The sequence below is a fragment of the Orbicella faveolata genome, unplaced genomic scaffold (assembly GCF_042242905.1).
Source record: "Orbicella faveolata isolate gen_17 unplaced genomic scaffold, um_ofav_v1 contig_46, whole genome shotgun sequence".
In the NCBI taxonomy this organism is placed as follows: Eukaryota; Metazoa; Cnidaria; class Anthozoa; order Scleractinia; family Merulinidae; genus Orbicella; species Orbicella faveolata.
The window spans coordinates 25,727,832-25,746,835 of NW_028301576.1; the positions used below are offsets into that span (position 1 = coordinate 25,727,832).

At 38.4% G+C, this 19,004-nt stretch overlaps 2 protein-coding genes, 1 long non-coding RNA gene and 2 pseudogenes across 3 annotated transcripts in view; 2 read left to right on the plus strand and 3 right to left on the minus strand.

Annotated features, from left to right (window-relative positions):
- The window catches only part of LOC149099168 (uncharacterized), a 276,702-nt gene that overhangs the window by 18,157 nt on the left and 239,541 nt on the right, over positions 1–19,004 (minus strand). The window lies entirely within an intron of this gene.
- LOC149099170 (uncharacterized) lies at positions 1,616–2,449 on the plus strand. The gene is made up of 2 exons (XM_089278190.1): positions 1,616–1,638; positions 2,019–2,449. The coding sequence occupies exon 2, from the start codon at positions 2,032–2,034 to the stop codon at positions 2,389–2,391; it is 360 nt and encodes a 119-aa protein (XP_089134316.1). The 5' UTR covers positions 1,616–1,638; positions 2,019–2,031; the 3' UTR covers positions 2,392–2,449.
- On the minus strand, positions 2,471–3,105 carry LOC149099171 (P2X purinoceptor 7-like). The gene has a single exon (XM_089278191.1). The coding sequence runs from the start codon at positions 3,076–3,078 to the stop codon at positions 2,638–2,640; it is 441 nt and encodes a 146-aa protein (XP_089134317.1). The 5' UTR covers positions 3,079–3,105; the 3' UTR covers positions 2,471–2,637.
- Positions 5,459–7,784, plus strand: LOC149099172 (uncharacterized; annotated as a pseudogene).
- LOC149099173 (uncharacterized) lies at positions 12,243–13,450 on the minus strand (annotated as a pseudogene).

The window sequence follows — 19,004 nt, forward strand, 5'->3', positions numbered from 1 at the left end:
AAGGAAGGAAACGTGGAATGAATGTGGTCAATGTTAGCCCGGTTCCGTGTAAGTCAAATTATTTTGTTTACGATGTTGTTTGTTGTTGGACACATTGAAAGCTGCATGTATATACAAAACATATAGGCTTAAGTTATTACTAAATACTGTTAGCGTTGGGTAGCACAATGTTCGCCTATTGATTCATTCTTCATCAGGTAAGAGACCTTTATTTGAGTCAACTCCTCTGCCAAAGACACGTTCACAAGCAAGGCACACTCTTGCTGAAAGGTATGTTAGTGTTTTAAAAGGTATATTCTTTGCATATATTGGATATCTATTTGCCATAAGTTTAATTTTTTTCCTTTCATTCTGTACAGTTTTTGTGTGATGCTTTACTTTTGCACTTCATTCTGCCCTTTATGAGAGTTTCAGGTGGTCATAAGAAAATGTGATAATTTTTCTGCCTGATCCTATTTTTTCAAGTCTAAAACAAGCATGCAATATTTGTCCTTTATGGTAGTAAGAATAATAGTTATTAAGTAGTTCTCCATCTTCATATTTTATTAGTACTATTGAGGTTAATGTCACTGGCTCCACCGTAGCTAGTCCTCAAGTGAATGACTCGAGGCAAACCTCCATGTGGAACCTTACCACCTCCTGGGAAAAGGCAGCCACCATAAATCCTTCGTTTGCTTCGCTGAAGGGAAATCCTTTCAAGGACAGCCCTCTGTCAGAATCTGAGCACTCTGAAACTACCTGTAGTATTGATGATGAAAGATGTGTATTCATACATATTTATTGTCAATAATATTATTGTCTCATTTGTTTACAACATCTACAGTATATGAATTGAATACATGCAGGTGAGCCCACTGTTTGTGCATGCCAATTTTGACAAAAGCTTGGAAAGGCAAGTCACAGAATGGTGCACAAAGGAAGTAGGCTTGACCTTGTAAGGTGTATGAAGCACTGGTGCAAGGTTGTCAGCAAGATCTCTGTATAAGAATTTGATTTGCATGTTTAAAAGTTCAAACCAAAGACAAATTTAAACTACAACATGCACATCTGCATGTGAACAAGTGGGTAAACTGTGACTGTTTTTTTTTTTATAGTTTTTTAGCTATATGCTGTTTGGTTTTGTTTAGGACATGTGGCTCGGTGTCATACATCATGTGTGTGGGGAGCATGAGTGGGTTGAAGGAGAATGCTCACATGGTCCCCTTGTTTCAACTGAAGAGGGGAAGACCTTGAAATGGACTCAAAGTCACATAAGGCTGTACGTGACATTTTTATGGATCGTGCTTGGCTCAAAACATTGGCATTTTATGTGAAATTTGGGTAAGTAGAGAAATTTTAATTAAAAAATTAACAATTCTTGGCATTTCTGTGACTCAAACTCAAATCAGTGTAAAGACTGATTTACACTAGTGAATAAATTATTAGCACAAACAAAAAGTTTTTCTTGGTACTAACAATTCATTCACTAGTGTGACTGACAACAAGGACACAAAAGTACATTGTATTTATCCCAAGCAAGACTTTAGATTCTAAACAAACTTGTTAGTAACAGTAACTTTTGTACTTATTGTTCTACTCATTGTTTGCTTAGGCATAACAGTAAACTCAAAAGTATGCTTCGAAGAGGATAGCATTTAGGTAAGCTGGCTCATTTAAAATATACATGTATGTGTACATTTGTCCGAACTCCTAATGTTTTCCTTCAATAGGGTTGGCATCTGTCATGGCAAAGTTGGTGAATTTGTTTTAACATTTTCCTGGGTAGTGGAAAGTGTGGTAAATAACCAGCAAATGTTGTTGTGTTCTGGAGTGTGAACCCTGTGCCAGCAAAAGAGTCAAAAACTACAAGTGTAGAAGTCACAGACCATAGTAACCTATTTTTGAATATATTAGTGAAGATCAGTTCCAACATTCCTTGTACCCCGTGTTATGTATCATAGAAAGAACTGATAGCAATGATTTTGATTAATCATTTCACATTTCTCATCATTGAATTTTATTGCTCTTCCACATTGCAGCTATGATGTTTTTATGACAAGGATTCTTCTGGCAGCATTGGATCACAATGTTCATTTATTTCGAACTGATTTGGAAGACTCCAAGGGCCAGGTCCGGTACAAAAAAACCTACAGTAAGAGGTCCAAGAATTGGAGGATGGAGCCAGTAAAAGAACCCAAGAAGTACCCACACTGGCCAGTGATGGCAGCTAAAATCCTTAAGAAGAGGGCTTCTGACACTGAAACAATTGTCAGACATAAAACATTTCTGCCAAATCACCCAAAGAGACTGGCAGCCACTATTGCTATGAAAGAGGCCCCTAGCACAGCAGAATTAGTTCAGGCTAGACTTTCCCGTTTCAGTAAAAGAGGTATCAAGGATTCTTCAAAGTGAAATTTTCTTTGCTTCAAAATGACTTTGTTCAGAGTGGGGAAACTGCAAAAAAAATGCAGGAATAAAATTAATCCTAATATTGTACACATCTTGATTTTAATACATGAAGCTCTCACTTACTATTGAATTTGACACCAGACTTTCAATTAATAAAATCAGTCAATAGAAATTGAGAGTAAGTAATCTAACAATCTTTCTTATTGTTAAAACTCCTGAATATAAGGGCTTTAGAAGAACTATTGCTGTTCAGTGTCTTCTGAATCCCATATATTCCCCATCAGGAGCAGGATATGTTTGTCTCACTGGTCTAACAACACAAGATGGGCAAACTCTCCGATTGCCTTTGCCCAACTTTCCATATTTCCAAAGGATGTATTGCCTGTATGCAGCCTTGCGATAGCTGTTCATTTCAAAGTCAGCATTTTCTGCTCTTATGTCACACCGTGCCCAGATAGCTATATTGAGGACTTCCCTGTCCAAAACAACATTCCCGAACATCTCGTATGAGGTTACACATGACCTCTTACCACAGCATTTGTTCTGTTCTTCGCTGGCCATATCAACACAGACATTGCAGACACACCAGTCTGGTGAGCCATCTTCACCCATTGGTCTGTCAGGTTCAGGGTCCTCGCTATTCACCAGCTGCCTTGCATATTCAAGACTTCCTCTCCCCGTGCATAACATTTCAAGCAGAAGTCTGTTGCGTTGATCCACGGTCAGTGATTCAATGAAAACCTGATAAGTAAAAAAAGTACTTTAGACCTGACAAATGCATCTCTAGTGTGAAGTCCAAAGCAGATGATTTATGTGGTCAGGGGTTTGTATGCTGCGATAGTTTAGGCTTGTGCTACGAATTCATTTTTGTTTTACTTTTATTGTATTGAAAGATTTTTGAGCAACTGGTACTCAAACAGAAATAAAATGAAATGAAGGTGGTATTTACAGTGAGTGAATTATAACTTGAGGATAAAAGTTTTCGTTCAACAAGGAAAGACCTCAGAGAAATTATAAACGACAGCAAGAAGATAAAATATTACAAAGGGGATTGAATTTTAAGACACGATACAAAATGTTTCCGGCATAAAAACGTAAATTAGACGAGGTGCATTAAAAACTATTAAACTTGACTATGAAACTGGTGCAAGGGCAGTAGGAATATAAGTACAATATTAGGATTTTCATCACAACTTTGACAACACTAGCTACACCAGTACACTGAATTATGGCACACATTTTACCTGGATACTTTCTCTTTCACGTTCAAGGGTTAACTGGTGCCTTTCGAATGCACTGCTAGGGTGTTGAGTTGTTGCAGTATTGCCTGGAGAATTCGCAGCAGGCACAGATTCTTTATTGTTTCTGCACGGCTTTGCAGAACTGCCACATACAAAAGTCGCCGCGCACCTCAAACCAGCATCACAACAAACATTACAAAGAGGATTTGGGGGATTTGGCCGATTTGGGGCATTCTTTTGAGGGCTGTATCAGAAACAATATTAATGAGAGTGAAGTTGTTTCCACATGACTTCTTAGTTTTTTCAACTAGTTTCTGAAAAAAAATTCTTCCCTAGTAGTTTAAGGAATTTGTAAAATTCAAGATATTTAGGGTGTGGTCATTTCTTATAATTTTTACAAATTTGGTCAAATCTAATATGGAATGAATTATTTTGCCCTTAGACTCGCTACCCAATTTAAATGGGATAAAATACAACATTTCACCACAGTACACCTTTTCATTTTGATTAGATAAGTTGGAAAGATAAAAAAACGTAAAAAATACTTTCGAAAAATGTGCATTCCTGTCACATGATTACAATTTTGTTTCCAAGTGCGTACTGCAGCATATATTTTCATATTTGTATGTAGTTTGCATCTGCAAAGTTTGTAATCTCTGCTATAAATCCCTCTGAAGAAAACTCAATAAATGTGCCTTAATGTTGTACTCCATGAGTGCGAAACATCCTCAAATTCAACATAAATTTCCTCAAATTGCTCGCCATCTATCGTTTTCTCTTTCGAAAGATGGCAGCCATGTTTGGAGTGTCTGCAATTACAATTTCCAGCTGTAAAATGCATTACATCCCTCCAAATAAAGCCATGATGCCCATATTTGAGTCAAGATTATTTCCTGTGAAACCAATGGGAAGGTGAGATAATCCCTTCCCCTAGCAATGGCACCTTCGTTCACCACACTCGGTGGGGAGTTGATATTGGAAGCTTGAGGAAAATTGGCAAACGCAGATACCGGGTTAGAGAAATATATTCAGAAAGAGAGGATTTTATTTACAGAAAGAGAGAATTTTATTTATAGCAAGAGAGAAAGTTATTTATTTATGGCATCCAGTGAAGCGAATTCAGGCTGGTCGAAAACCCTTCACGATTTGCGAGGCACGGGAAGTGGTTTGAGAATATGGTTGGACTCAGACAAGCTGGAGAAACATGGCTGGAGTGTTGTTTCGAGGGACTTTGGAAACAAGCGGCTTCTAACTTTCATTGACCCAGAAGGCCGCAGACAAAAGTGCCAGAGAAGCAGAACGAAAGCTGGATTCTGAAAGAACTTTACATCGTTTTCTGAAAGATGAAACTACCAGCAAAACGACCGAAGAGACCGGGATTGCAACTGTAAAGCCGACCGACAAACATTCGGACGACCCTTATTATGAGCCACCATTGAAGCAAAGAATTCGTTCGGATGAAGTGAAATATGAGTGAGTAACGAATCGCAAATTTGAAGTCTTTTTAAAAGTATTTATTACAGAGCGAGAGCAGTGTCTGTATTTGTAGTTTACAGTTGCAGGTTATAAATATTCGCAAGTAGGTGTCAAACATTGCTGTGAAGCAAAATCAGTGGACAATATGACAAAATCGTAGAAGTATTTTTGTTTACGATGTTCAAAACATCTCTGGATTTTATTAAATGAAAACATCTTGCATTGAAATAACAAAGCTACTTTTAAATTTGGGCGATGATTATTGCGGAGCGATTGCAGAATACCCGGCCTAGCTATTTACATGTGTCAGTGTGTTTTGAAGAACAAGGTATGTAACAATAGTTGCTATTCTTATTCAGTGAGATGCTTATGGCTGGGCCGGGTATTCTGCAAGTTTTGCCTCTTAGTAATGTGGCTTGTAACCGTCTGTTCTGAGAGTTACGTCACCAGTCAAAAATACACTGTTTATATAGGTATTGCTGGTGGTGTAAAAAGTCAATGATGGTCTTGGCTCTGGTTTCTGAGGGAGGCAGCACTTATCTTCTCTTTTAGAATTGCTAGTCTACAATATTCTTTCAGTGGGCGATATTTGATGAGAAACAACTTTCTTTCATATTTATGTCTCTCCTACCTTGCCGTCTTCACATCTTCACATGCATAGTGAACTCTAATCTTACAATACTATTTCTCCCTTCATTTTAGGCTAAACATTCCTGAAGGATTGTTCCTTGGGACAACATCAAGCATAATAGGTTTAGTTGACCAGTTCAACACATATTTCCAAGAAATGGTAAATGTAAAGGTAAGAATATTATCGCATATTATTAATTTAATTAAATTCAGAGCAGTAGAATGTGAAGTTGTGGAATGACCCAGTTTCATTTTTGATGTCCAGTCAGCCAGTAGTTACATTCCTTTCTCATTATATATTTTGTCTCAGGAAAGCTTGTCCTTGTGGCCAGTGAAAAGAAAGGACTTGGTGGAGCAATGAAGTTCTTGTTTAGTTGCAATGGCTGTTGGCAAGAAACTATCAATTATCAGAGTAGTCACCTTGCTCTGGAGTCACAGCATCAACTGGTGTCCTTAGCCCTATCCTTAGCTTTTTTTATAAGTAGGCATGGCTATGGGTCTTACAGAAAAACAATGGGAAGGGGGTTGGGTTGGGGTGTTATATCAGATAAGCTCTTTTTGGATGTCATTGATCTTGCTTTCCCTCACATCAGAGACATCCTTGATGAAATGTGTGAGAAGGAGAAGGAATACATGAAAGCCCTTTCATCAGACCAGTTGGGGAGTTGGTCTTGTGCTGTCACAACTTGCAATGGTTGTTGGCAGATCCAAGGTCATTTTAGCCAGAACTGTACCTTTGTGGTAAAAAATTACTTGACAGGTGGACTGCTCTATTATGGTCATTTATCAATGAGGGGGGCTGATAATATATGCGAAGAAGATTTGTGGAAGGGTACATCGAAAGCTGCAGAGGGGCATTTAGCCCAGGTTTTGTGGGCAGAAGCAAAAGAAGAGGGGCTAAAGGTGGAGGTTAACTGGCAGGATGCTGACTCATCATCAGCGAAAGGATTCCAATACTCGTTTTCAAATGAGCAAGAATCCAGAGTAATGTTGTGCAGGGGGGCATGTGGGGAGGGCCCATGGGAAGAAGCTCATTGAGCTCCAGGCCAAGAGTTCATTCAGCAAGGCATTTATTGACAGCCACAAAAAAGATTACCCTGATATGGGGAAAATGAAGTGTTGCTGTATTGGGAAGAAGCACACTTATGTGGCCACGCGCAATAAACCATCATGTGGTTGTATAAGCCCAGCGTTTATTCAGAGTGCAAAACGCAACCATTATTGTGCACTAGTTCAGGCAGGACAGGATCCTGATAAATATAGGGAGACTATGCTGTGTTTGGGAAAATATCATTTCCGTGACATACACAAATGGGAAGGTGGTTCCTGTCAGTTTCATCCTCTAAAGAAATGCAGTTGTAAGGAATGCCCAAGCGACAAGGATGGTTTTTATGAAAATTTAAAATGCCCTGGGGAAGCATACCATTCAGCCCATGTTTTAAAGTGTGAATTTCATGCTCTGTGCTATGAAATAGAATGTTCTTCTAGGACTAGGGAGGCAAAAAAAGTCATTGACCGTGGGTTGGGAAAGGGGCACTCCAACCTGCCAGAATCGACATGTAGTGTCCTTACTAAGTTTAGGGCTAAGGATGTCAACCTACATCAGAAACACTACTATGCATCGACAAATTTGGGTCTGATACAGGCAAATATGACATGGTGCTTCAAGAAGAGAGGGCCCGACTATCACTGGATAGTGGATTTGTATTCAAGACTGGGCTTGCCATTGCTTGATGGCATCCAAGAAATGGTAAGTGTTCTTATTCGTTTACATGTACAGGCAAAATTTTAGTGCCTTATATATTTTATGAATGTGTGATATAATGCTAAATAAATAAATCAGTGAATCATCTCAGACATTTTGTTTTGCTCTATTACACATACACTAAATTATTACATAACAGTGACAAATTTGTCCTTATTTCTCGGCAGTGTACAAATGATAACCAAGATAGAATGAAACGTTTGGAAAGAAAAAGGACTACAGAGGGAAAAAAGAAGCGGGTCTGATTGAAAATCAACAGGACAGAAGAACAAGCACTAAGCTAAAGAAAAACTTTCATACCGCAAATCAAACTGCAGAAACTATTGTACCAAAACAACATGCAAAATACGAACACAAAATTAATGTCTAAAATATTTGTATACTAGTTTGTACAGAAGTAATATTTTGCATTTATTCCAACAACCAAAAACTACTCTTGCAGGAAGCATATGCTCAATTTTTTCTCTTTTTAGATGCTTCAATTTATATTATTACTGTATTTTGACTGATCCTGTGAGCTTGTGAAAGAAAGCACAACTTGTGTTAAAATGTGCAGCGATATATATGGGTTATTTGCCAAAAGTGAAGTCAAGATGACTAGATGTTCACCACATTGAGTTGGAACAAATGGAAACAAAATATACTTTTATTGACTTTGCTATTTTAGAAAGAAGCATGTAAAAAACTGCCAAATCAGACACACATATGGTGATGAAGATGGAGAGGAAACTTGTAATGAGGAAGAAGCCCTGCTGCTAACAGAAACAGCTATTGCAGATGGAACTGCAGGACCTCCTCCTATGTTGGCACCAGTTCCTCCCCTTGAAGGAGTTGACCTGGAAGTTGGGGGGGGGGGGAAATGCAAATGGCGTAGCAGCAGAACCCATCTGAGAAAGAGCCATAAAGACTGCCCATTCAACAAAAGAGTGTAGTGGTCAGGAGCAAAAGAACACTGTTACCGTGTTGTATTTTCATCAATATTGAAAGCTGGATTTTCCCTCTGAGAAAAAGACAGTAATAATACCATGAATTCTAGTGTGCACACTGTACACTGAAAAAAAAATCTCTGAAATCCACACCTCTATCATTGTGACAAGCACTACATATCCATCTTAGAAAGGTGTCAAGGAACAAATGCTAGTTGCCTCTTTTGAAAGCTGTCCATCTCGAGAAACTCTTACTGGCAAATAAATGTTTTTCTCAGCTTGATGGGCTCATAACCAGTGTTCCCAAAATGAAACTTACAACAATCGACTCCCTCTGTCGAATTAATTTTGCTGGGAGGGGTGTAGAATTTGAATTTGTGTTTTATTTCTTTTTGTGGTGCCAATTTCAAATGTTTTTACCCACCTTTGCTCATGTCAGTTATCATTTTCTAATTTCAAAATGTCGCAAACAACAGATACTAATGATTATTATATGGGTTTTTGCCTAAAAAGTTGACAAACACATCTGATATGATTCAGTTTTTTTATTTACTTTCAAACAGGTTAATGAAAAACTAGGAAATACAAGTACATCTTTGTAAATAATAAAAAAAAATATTAATTTTCTAGAATTGTTATTTTGTTTATTTATTTATTTATTTATTTTATCGCTGAGACCAGGTTGCATGAAACAAGTCATCAAAGGTGACATGGTAAACCTACGGAAAAAAATGGTGAGAATCACATTACTACAAAATCTAACATGACCAGCTATCACACTCAACCCCCTTCCCATTTCCCTTTTCAAATTATACTACTGAACTCTGTTAGAGTCAAAAGGTTGCATGACAAAGCAAATACAAATGATCCTTACCGCTGCTTTCTCAGGGTCCGGGTAGTCCCTCAGGTTTTCATCAATGAGTTCCCTCACCGCTTCCTTTAGGGATGTGGGGAAAACATAGGTGGGGCTTGTGCGTCCCCAAAACTCCCCCTCGCCGATGTGATTTCTGTACTGAGGGACAAAAAAGGAAAATTAGCAGAGTGAACAAGGTCAATGCAAAACATAAATGCATTGTGACGCCGATAAAAGAAATCATTGTCAAACTAAATTGCACTTCAGTTTTCAAACAAAAATGCCACGTGGCTGGACCTTGGACCACATCAGAAATTCAAGCAGAAAAAAGAAACAACTATAGGCAAATTAATCAGTGTGAGGAAATATTGGTAAGCGAGTGTTTTTATGTACAGGTAACAAAGGTTTCCTTCCACCTACCCAAAGAATGCCGAACAAGCAGCGGTACATTCGCTGGCATGCCTCCAGCGTTCGCCTTATTCTATTCAAAATTTGGCGAAGGCCCGGCGGTGTGCGATCAAAACTAAAATGAAAATACAGAAATCTTGTTTCTTTTCATTCAAAATACCACAAACAGAACTATTTCAGTCAAAATCATGTGAAAAATTTCCATATTTACCCGTGTTCTTGAAAGGCAACTTCTAGGGCTTCCATGTTCACGTGGACGGTAGAGCATGAAAGAGGATGTCAATACTCAGCTCCAAAGTTTTATTTCCATTCTAAAAGGGCGGTCTCCGCTTTAAAATCAAAGCAAGAATTATTAACAGATCTGTCAACATTATACTCTTTGGGGAATTCCACGCGAGCATGAAACCATAATTATCCCAGCATGTTGTCCTTATTTTTCCCGCTAAACAGCTCGTAGAAACTAAAGTTCTCTCACTTATATCTCGCAAACGAATCGCTCCAGAGATCTGAAATTTCACATGTAGATTTCATTTTCAGTGATCTTTCATATAAGAAAAAATTACTTTAATCCAACTGGGTCACTTTAGCCTCCGGTACCACCTTAAAGTGTCTATACGGCCAAGAGGGTTTTTGTGGTTTTGGTATCTCTATGTGTAAAAAGGTATTCCAAGAAAAAAAATTGGACTCCGACATTTTAGCTCCCAAAGATCTAACTTTAAAGTTTCCGCTTCAGCCATGCCCAATGAAGTTGACAGTGAGTCAGTGCAAAAAAAGAGTCTTGGTTTCTGAATGAGTCATGACGTCAAGTCAGGAATTGCCAAATCCTGCTAGTTCAGGTCTCTGTTGTTTCAGTAGTGGTTAGGAGTTTTCATCGACAAAAAGCAAACAAACCAAAGTTGGTGAAGCAATGCGATCGTCAATCAAGCAAAATAGAAACATGAAGCTTTGAGAAGTTCTTGAAGTGACGTCATTTGTCACCAATCTTTCATTACATGGTCAACTTCGCTGGGCGGGGTCAAAGCGGGAAATTTAAAGCTTGATTTTATGGGAAAAAAGCACCAGAATTCTTTTTGGTTTGAATACATTTTTAGATGTTGTAGAGATACCAAAACCACAAAAACCCTGTTGGCCTGTTGTAGACACTCATAGGATAAGTACAAAACTAGCAAGTGAAAAAAAGGTGTTCGCTGCAAAAGTCAGCTGAAACACATAAGCCCGCTTCCGCTTCCAAATGTATACCCACTCTGGCACCAAGCATGGGCTGCCAAGGAGCAAGCTCTCCGTTCACAGATCTCTCACACCACTGAGTCTCTAACAGGACACTCACAACAACTATGGCCATTAGTCCTTGGCAAGAGAGTGTTTCTCCAGAACCAGCTGGGCTTCAACCTGAACAAATGGGACAGATCAGGGATTCTTGTCGAATCTTCAGGCCACAATCAGTACCGCATCAAGGTAGATGGCTCTGGATGCCTCACTTTACAAAATTGCTGTTTCCTTTGTGCCTATACCCTGGCTATCCCATCCATTGAGCTGCTGCCTGACACCACCCTCACCACCTTGCACTGTCCACACTCCTGTGCCGCTGCCATCACTGCCCCACCACTTTGGAATCAGGTTCACCCTTCGACGTCCCAATCACCCTGCCAGGAGAAACTCTCTCCTCCACCTCAAGCACCTGCGCCTGGCGATGTGTCCTTGAACGCCCCTACAGCACCCACTTCAGGCACTACACTGGCCCTGGAACCTCCAGTAACACAGGCTGTGGTACCAGAGCCATTGTCACCCCTGCCAGCGTCACCACACCCATGTTGTGAAAGTCAGCCGCCAAAATGTTTTGAACCTGAGACAGGCCTATGGGTACCACGTCGAGTCCGTCAACCTATGTTAGCATATAGCTTTCCAGAGTAGGGGGAATGCAGAGTTTCATGCTAGTCAACCCTGTACCAGGACTTTCCTTAAATAAACCCGCTGACCAGGGACTCGTGCGCTCGGCCAAACGAGTCAGCTGTGTTTGTGTTTCAAACAGTGCGAACGATCTGAAGGACTTGCTCATTATTTCTCATCTTATGGAGTTCTTGCAAGTGTCTTCACTTCACTAGCTAAGTTTACTTGTATTGCATTGTGATTTTTGCATTCCTGTTCAATTGTAAAATGGTTCCTTCATCGTTGGCATTAAAGTGAATTTTGCTCATCGAGAAGGCTGTTTCTTCAGATATCAAATTAAAATACACTAAAATCATGTTCTATTGTTACCTCCCAGGCTGTTTAGTCGTAATTTTGGACTAACTGGACAAAGAACAAACTCAGTAAGAGTCTTCACATTAGTAAAACTCAATGAAGGATTGCAGATAGGTCTTAAGGTAAGGACTGCAATGGGTCTATGGACCTGAGCTTTGCCAATTAGTGAGAATTTTGCTTTAGTTCTCAGGTAAGGTAACTGACATTATTGGGTTTGATGACTTGGGATCCCTCCATTATATATGCAAAATAGAGGCCAGCAACTGCACATCCTCTAGAGACTACCACTTAAGTTTTGGCAAACAAAAATTGTACTATTGATTTACACATCTTTTAAAACCTCTCACAAGTTTGATGATTCTTGGAGACACATCTGTTGTTATTTTGTCACATGGAAATATGGTTGCCATTCTCTTCAGCAACCTTCTCAGTGCCTCTTTTTCCATTCCAGTGGAATTGCCTCCCGTCTCTCTTCTGTGAATAACTTCAAAATTGACTACAATGTTAGTGAATTGCTCCATGAGGGTGTAAACACATTAACGGGGACCGTGACCTGGGGAGTCATTTCGACCATCTCCATGTAGGCACACATCCTCATAATCGACAAAGAGCTTTTTCACTATCTCATTCATTTCCATCCATACCTCCTCCACCACTTCCACAGCACAATTTTCGAGTAAGCACCTCAGAGGACACCCACTTCTTGTTGTGGCCATTGGTAGATTTTGAAAACATCTCCAGATTTGGTCTCATGGGTAAATGGGCCTATGCAAACGTGCCCATCAATCTCCACTGTTCACTTAGACCCAGCTAACTCCTACAGTTTTTCTGCTGAAACAACGAAATGACTTCGTTCATGAAGAACTGCAAATTCTTTTAATTCATTACCAATGTTAGTTATTTTGGCTAATGAATTTTCAAAGTCAAGTAACAGCCCCCTGTTGGTAATAACTTTCCTTGATGGTTCTTTATTTGGTTTTGATTCATTGGCTGTACTGCAACCCATTTGGGGGAGCTTGTATATCCTTGTGCACAATAATAGCTTCCTCCTCAACAGGTAGAGGTTGAAAAGTTCGTAGGGAGGTTTGTGACATGCTGACCGCATCTTCCACCATGGTGATTGTACGGTCATCAACCTCAACACTAATATCCATATCTTCACAAACCAACTTGGTGTCATCATCATTGTTGAGTTGCAATTCATGACTATAAGAAAATGAAGAAAAAGTCAAATTGTGACTTATGTGTAAAAACCCTTTCTAAACACCTACATTCATAATTTTCAATTGCTGTTTTGATTTGCTCCTATTTACTTTTAAAAGACGAAAACTTCATTGACAATTTAAAACAGACATTAAGTATTTTTTTTTACACTTTATTTCAAACACATAGCACTATGTTACACTATTGACACTAAGTATAATAAGAGGGAGTTTAGCAGAATAGTAACTGATCTATTCTGAGGTACCTGGTCAACTAGCCACCAGGAAGTTTCACCACCAAGAAACCACCTCGCCACCAATCGACTAACCACCAAGCGAAGTTACCTCGCCACCAAACACCAACAAAAAGATAAACTAGAGTAAAGTAGTTGAGGTGAATTAGCTGTTCAAACGAAAGTAAAGTAGTCAAGGTGAATTAGCTGTTTGAATGAAGTTTGTTTGCTTGTCTGTATGCAAAGTACAATGTGAACATGTCGATGATGTGATATTTGGTAAGTGTTCCGTTGTCTAGGGAACACTTATCAGTGCACGCTCGTTGAAGTTCATATAATTTAAACTATCATGATTGATGACTCAATAACTTTTTTGGTAAATGAAATAAATACTACAGAGGGAGACATAATGGACCCAACAGCACATGTCCAAATTGTTTCCTTTGAAGGATAAAAAAATGCAAGGTATTTGAAGACATTTTTCTGGGGCGTAGATGAATAAAGAATCAAAGAAAGTCAAACTCTGTGTGATATAACACGCACTGAAAAATAATCGAGCTTATTTGTTGCACATGGAGATTATCAAAAGTCACCTAAATAACCGTATTTGTCAGCATTGTGACATGAAAACAATCTTGCTGACCCCCTCTTTTTACTACATTTTTAGTATCTCCTTATCCTGTAACAACGGCATACCAAGTTTCATCGGAAATCTATGGCGGGTTCTTTTACCAGGCAATCACCGTAATGTTTTAGAAGATTCATTACCTTCATAGAGCCCTTCACAATGTTTTAGTCTTCAAATAATTAAAATGTTGCATTACCATTCATGTCTCAAGATTTTGTGGCAGTTCTCAACATAAGTGATATGGCCTCATTAGAAAAAAAATTTCATTTTCCACATTGCAATATTATTTCAGTTAAACACCATGCACACTCTGGTTCCATCTTGTAGATCACCTGGAAAGAAGAAATAGGAGCCAGGGAAGGAGGCACAGTAAATTTCTGCCCACCCTATTTTCCACTACAAACACAGTGACCATTTCTTCAAGACTTACTACAGTGATTTCTATGGCTTATCTAACTGATTAATTGTGGCAATTTACTGTAACTTTACAATTCATTCCAATGCTACACTCCCTAGCCAAGGCATCTTGCTTAATTAATTTCTAAAGTTGTGTCAAATCTGGGCATTGACAATGGCTGTCACGGGCCTTGATTCAATTGAACTGAAAATTCCCAAAACACAAGAAATTTAAAACATATGATCAAACGGATTGTGGTTTTAGTATAAGTACATGAACGTCTTGCAACACGCAAGAAATGAGCGAAATCTACTTTTCAAGCCAGATCAACCAGACCGCTTTTAGGGAGACTGCCTCTTAAAAGTGGTTTCTTCAAATAGTGGAGGGCTCTGACCAATTAAACCTCAAAATTTTCATTCTCATTGTGGCTAAACTTCAGAATACCCGGCCACTTAATGTGTGTTTTCAAATGCTGCTACCGTAGTCCCACAGTCATGATAATTAAGATAACTCTATATAAAAACCACTAATACAACTCGTTCTTTTGTCCACTGCGGGACCATGGACCGCGGTAGCACTTCAATTTAACACTTACTTCATTTCTTATTTATTGAGAGCGGGACTGCGGACTGTGGTAGCACTTCAGTTTAACACTTGTTCATTGACTGCAGGACTGCAGACCGCGGTAGCACTTCAGTTCAACACGTAGTTCATTTCTTGTTCATCGACTGCGGGACTGTGGACCACAGACCACGGGAGTAGTAGATTTAAGGAGGGCGTGTGTGGCCGGGTTGCTCCCTCATTGTTATTTGTTCAAGAAATTATGAAAGCCACTCCTAGCATATGCATTTATTTACAATATTTTACAGGAGAAAAGTTCTTTATCCGCAAATATATCTTGTGCTACAGCTGAAAGTTTATAGTAAAAGACACTCATAGCCATATACATTTATTTACAGCACTTTACCTGAGAAAAGTTCTTTATACAAAGTATCTCACTCAATTCAACAACTCAAACTTTAACTTTCGGATAGACACTTTGTTGCTCCCACAATTTTGGAAGTGTTTCTTATGTCAGTGTTATTTAGTAAAGAATAGAACATATTTAGAAACTTTTTGATTTAAAGACATTTTTTGATCTGGTCTCATATGACCTGAAGAAGGGAATGGAATGGAAATGGAATGAAAACAGCTTGCCAGTTCGAACTGGCTGCTCACGATGAAGGTGTTATTACTATTTCAGATTCCCTTGCCATAGATTATAATTATAGAGGGAGGAAAGGTCATGTGAGACCAGCCCTAAGATGTGTCTTCAATCAGAAAGTGCCTAAAGAGTACAATTCTAAATGATCAAAGTGTATATAAGACTAAAACTACCCCACACTAGGTGGGGTTAAGCTCAAACCTAGGAAGCCTTTGACAAAATGATGACAAAAACAAATTGGAAGTAAATGAACATTTTGATAATCAAAATAAACAAGCAATTTTCCTCTCCTTGTCTCCAAGTTTTTTTTTAAAGTAAACATTACATCCTTGTCACTGTCAGGTTATAGTAACACTTGTGAAAGTTTGCCAAAACCCAAAATCTAAAAATCTTCCAAGCCTCCATTTGTGCGCATGTTTCCAAAACTTGCAAAATAACAATGCTTTGTTATCTCTTCTTGTAACATCAGTTAAATCTATTTGGGCTTCAATTTACCCATTATGACTTAAATTCACCCCTGGTAATGGCAGACCCTAATGAAAATTAAATACATGCTGAGCTCTGTTCCTTCTGCCAGATATGCAGGGGAGATAACACCAACTTTAGGAGCAAGTAAGGCTTCAGTGAACTGTTTCTTCTGCCAGATGTGCGACAGCACCAACTTCAGGAGGAGGAAAGGCTTCGATTAACTCTGTTTCTTGCACCAGATGTGCGGGGTAGGCAGCACCATCTTCAGGAGCAGGTAAGGCCAGCCTTCTCTATCGTTTCCTTGTTTTTGTCGATTCCTTGTCTTTGTCTTGTTAGGTGGAACATTGGTGCACAAAGAGATCTTTACAGAAGAAAGCTCCAGCCAGATGTTACCAGAACTGCTGTCTTTGCCCAATCTAACGGTTCTATTGGTGAAGCTTTACTGAAATTTATTTCCACTTGTGCAGGGTGACAGCAACTTCAGAAGCAAGTAAGGGTAGCCTTCTCTTTCATGTTCTTGGTTTAGATGGTGCTTTGCACGATGGAAGTTTGATGCATGAGGAGATCTTTAGAATAGAAATCCCCAGCAAGATGACACCAGAACTGCTCACTTCTTTCAATGTAAAACTGTCTTTTGGTGGGGCTATACAGGAATTGGTTTCTCCCACTGGATTTTCAACAGAGAGAGCATCAACTTTGGTTCTTGCTCTTGATGGTGCTGTTCACGCTGGGATACTGATGTACCACTGTTGCAGTCGCATTTAATTCTTTCTTATTTTTGCCATTTGTATGTGCATTCTTTCCGTGATCATCGCATTCTTTTCATTTATCTCGCTTTCACGTTATCATTATTGTTAGGTTTTTTCGCATAATTTTGTTTTGTTTCAGTCCCCTTTTGTATACGTCTTTCTAGTTTATTTGTGCATTTTCATCGCAACACTACTGTCATCTCGTTTCATTTACCACCCTGCCGTTTTCCTTTTACGTGTTCCTTAGCTTCCTAGTCATACAACGTTTGTAAGTATCGTCTACCTTCAGCTCGTTATTTCTGTTTCTTTTATTGTATTCGTCTACAACTTGTAATTTATTTTGTATGTAGGAACCGCTCCCTTTTCATTGCTTTCTTTGCACTCTATCGTTAAATTGCACATTTCATCTTATCGATTAAAGCCAAGTAGCGTGTTGAATGTTGACTACAATAACCACGATAGGTTCATGGTAGGGTACTTTAATGGGGCAGTGCAATTGCTGCAATGTATACCATGTTTACACCGTGTCCACTAAAGGGCCAGAGGCTTTCTGAAGGCAGTGCTCAGCAGGGACAACAGCAAAACTTCTTCAAAAACAAGCCACCAGACTAATGTTTTCACCTGTTACGTGAGCACAGGGTGAAATAACTCAATTAATTGGTTTTCAAGCTAACTTAAAGGTCTACATTGGAGGCATTTAAACAATATTTTATTCATTTATGAAATTCCTGAAATGAACATTTAATTGAACTTTTATGTGCTAAGTTAAGTCTTCTTATGACCCATTTCATGAGCACATTAAGCTGAAATTAAAGTTACCCTATAGGCTCATTTCATAGGCTTTAGGAAGATCCTCTAAATTGTCTTAAAGGTACATTTAAGTTACTTTAGTTTAGCTTTAATTTTTGCTTGGTGGCTCCAAATGTTATCTTTAATTTGCCTTTTAATACCATTTAAATGTTAAATAAAATTTTCAAGTAATCTTTAATTTAATTTAATTAATTTAATTTACCTTTATAGTGTACCCTAAATGCTCAGAAAATGGTCTTTTTGTAAATAATGGAAAAAGGGCAAAAATCATCAAAAGTGGTAATTTGGGAAATATACTCCACCAGATCGAAGCTGAGCATCCAATCATAATTTAAAGGGGCAGTGATAGCAGGAGTTCCTTAGCTTGTTTGGAAACATGTACAATATTTTAAGTTAATCACTGGAATCTGCCATGCAAATTGTTTTTTTTTTATTTTGCTGGATACATAACAAACTAAAGTAAAGTGAAACCCAATTTATATCAGAATTGATTTATTAGTTTTTTAATGGTTCTTGTTCCTCTGCATTCTATCATCACATGAAACATTTTTAACATTATTTGCTGACTGCATTGCAATTTACAATAAATAATGAGAAAACATTTACACTCAATCAACAGCTACAAAATTAGAAAATTCTGAAATATCTGTTCACTTGATTCAAAGTTAACAGAATTCACCTGTTTGTCATTTGAGGAAAAAAAATGCTATCTCTTCATTTTCTTTTTATCTGATTGCACTTTATGGGGGCAATGGCCTACCTGACACATAGGATAAACATGCAACTCTGACTGAGCTTGCCTTAGCAGGACCAACAAAAGTTTCCAATCCAGGGAGAATTATCTTCAATTCCTCTCTCTAAAAACAGACAAATTACACTAGCCTCTGCTGAGGCAACTCAACCATGTCAATGATAAATGTTGCTCAAAGCTGAGTACGAGAAAGGTCTAGTTTGGGTCTACTCCTCAACCCTTTTTTCCTCCAAATACTTCTGATTGCCAGTGAACAATGACTTAACAAATAATTAATAAAGATTTTCAAGTTGATCAAATATTCTTAACTATTACAAGAAATCTCTCTTTCAAAAGAACTACAGTATGGAGACCATTTTAAATAACTGGCTAAAGTAGCTAGATCAACTTTGCAATCTTGTATATTTTGAAGTATGAATAACTTCAAAGTAGCCATACATGTATCTTGCAAAAAAAATTAAGTATTTGACTGAAACTTTGTCAGTCGGGCTGTTACTGGTTGCTTTTTCATACTGGAGTCCTAAAATGTTCCTAGCTTGTACTCTTGTGATGGTATATTTTCTATAGGATAAATAATTACTACTAAAAATGCAAATTTATGATGTCAATTAACTCTGAGCATTCATCTGTCGAT

Bases quoted from the DNA above. Each gene is read 5' to 3' on its own strand.
- LOC149099171 (XM_089278191.1), bottom strand. From the start codon at position 3,078: ATGTTATGCACGGGGAGAGGAAGTCTTGAATATGCAAGGCAGCTGGTG.
- LOC149099170 (XM_089278190.1), top strand. From the start codon at position 2,032: ATGACAAGGATTCTTCTGGCAGCATTGGATCACAATGTTCATTTATTT.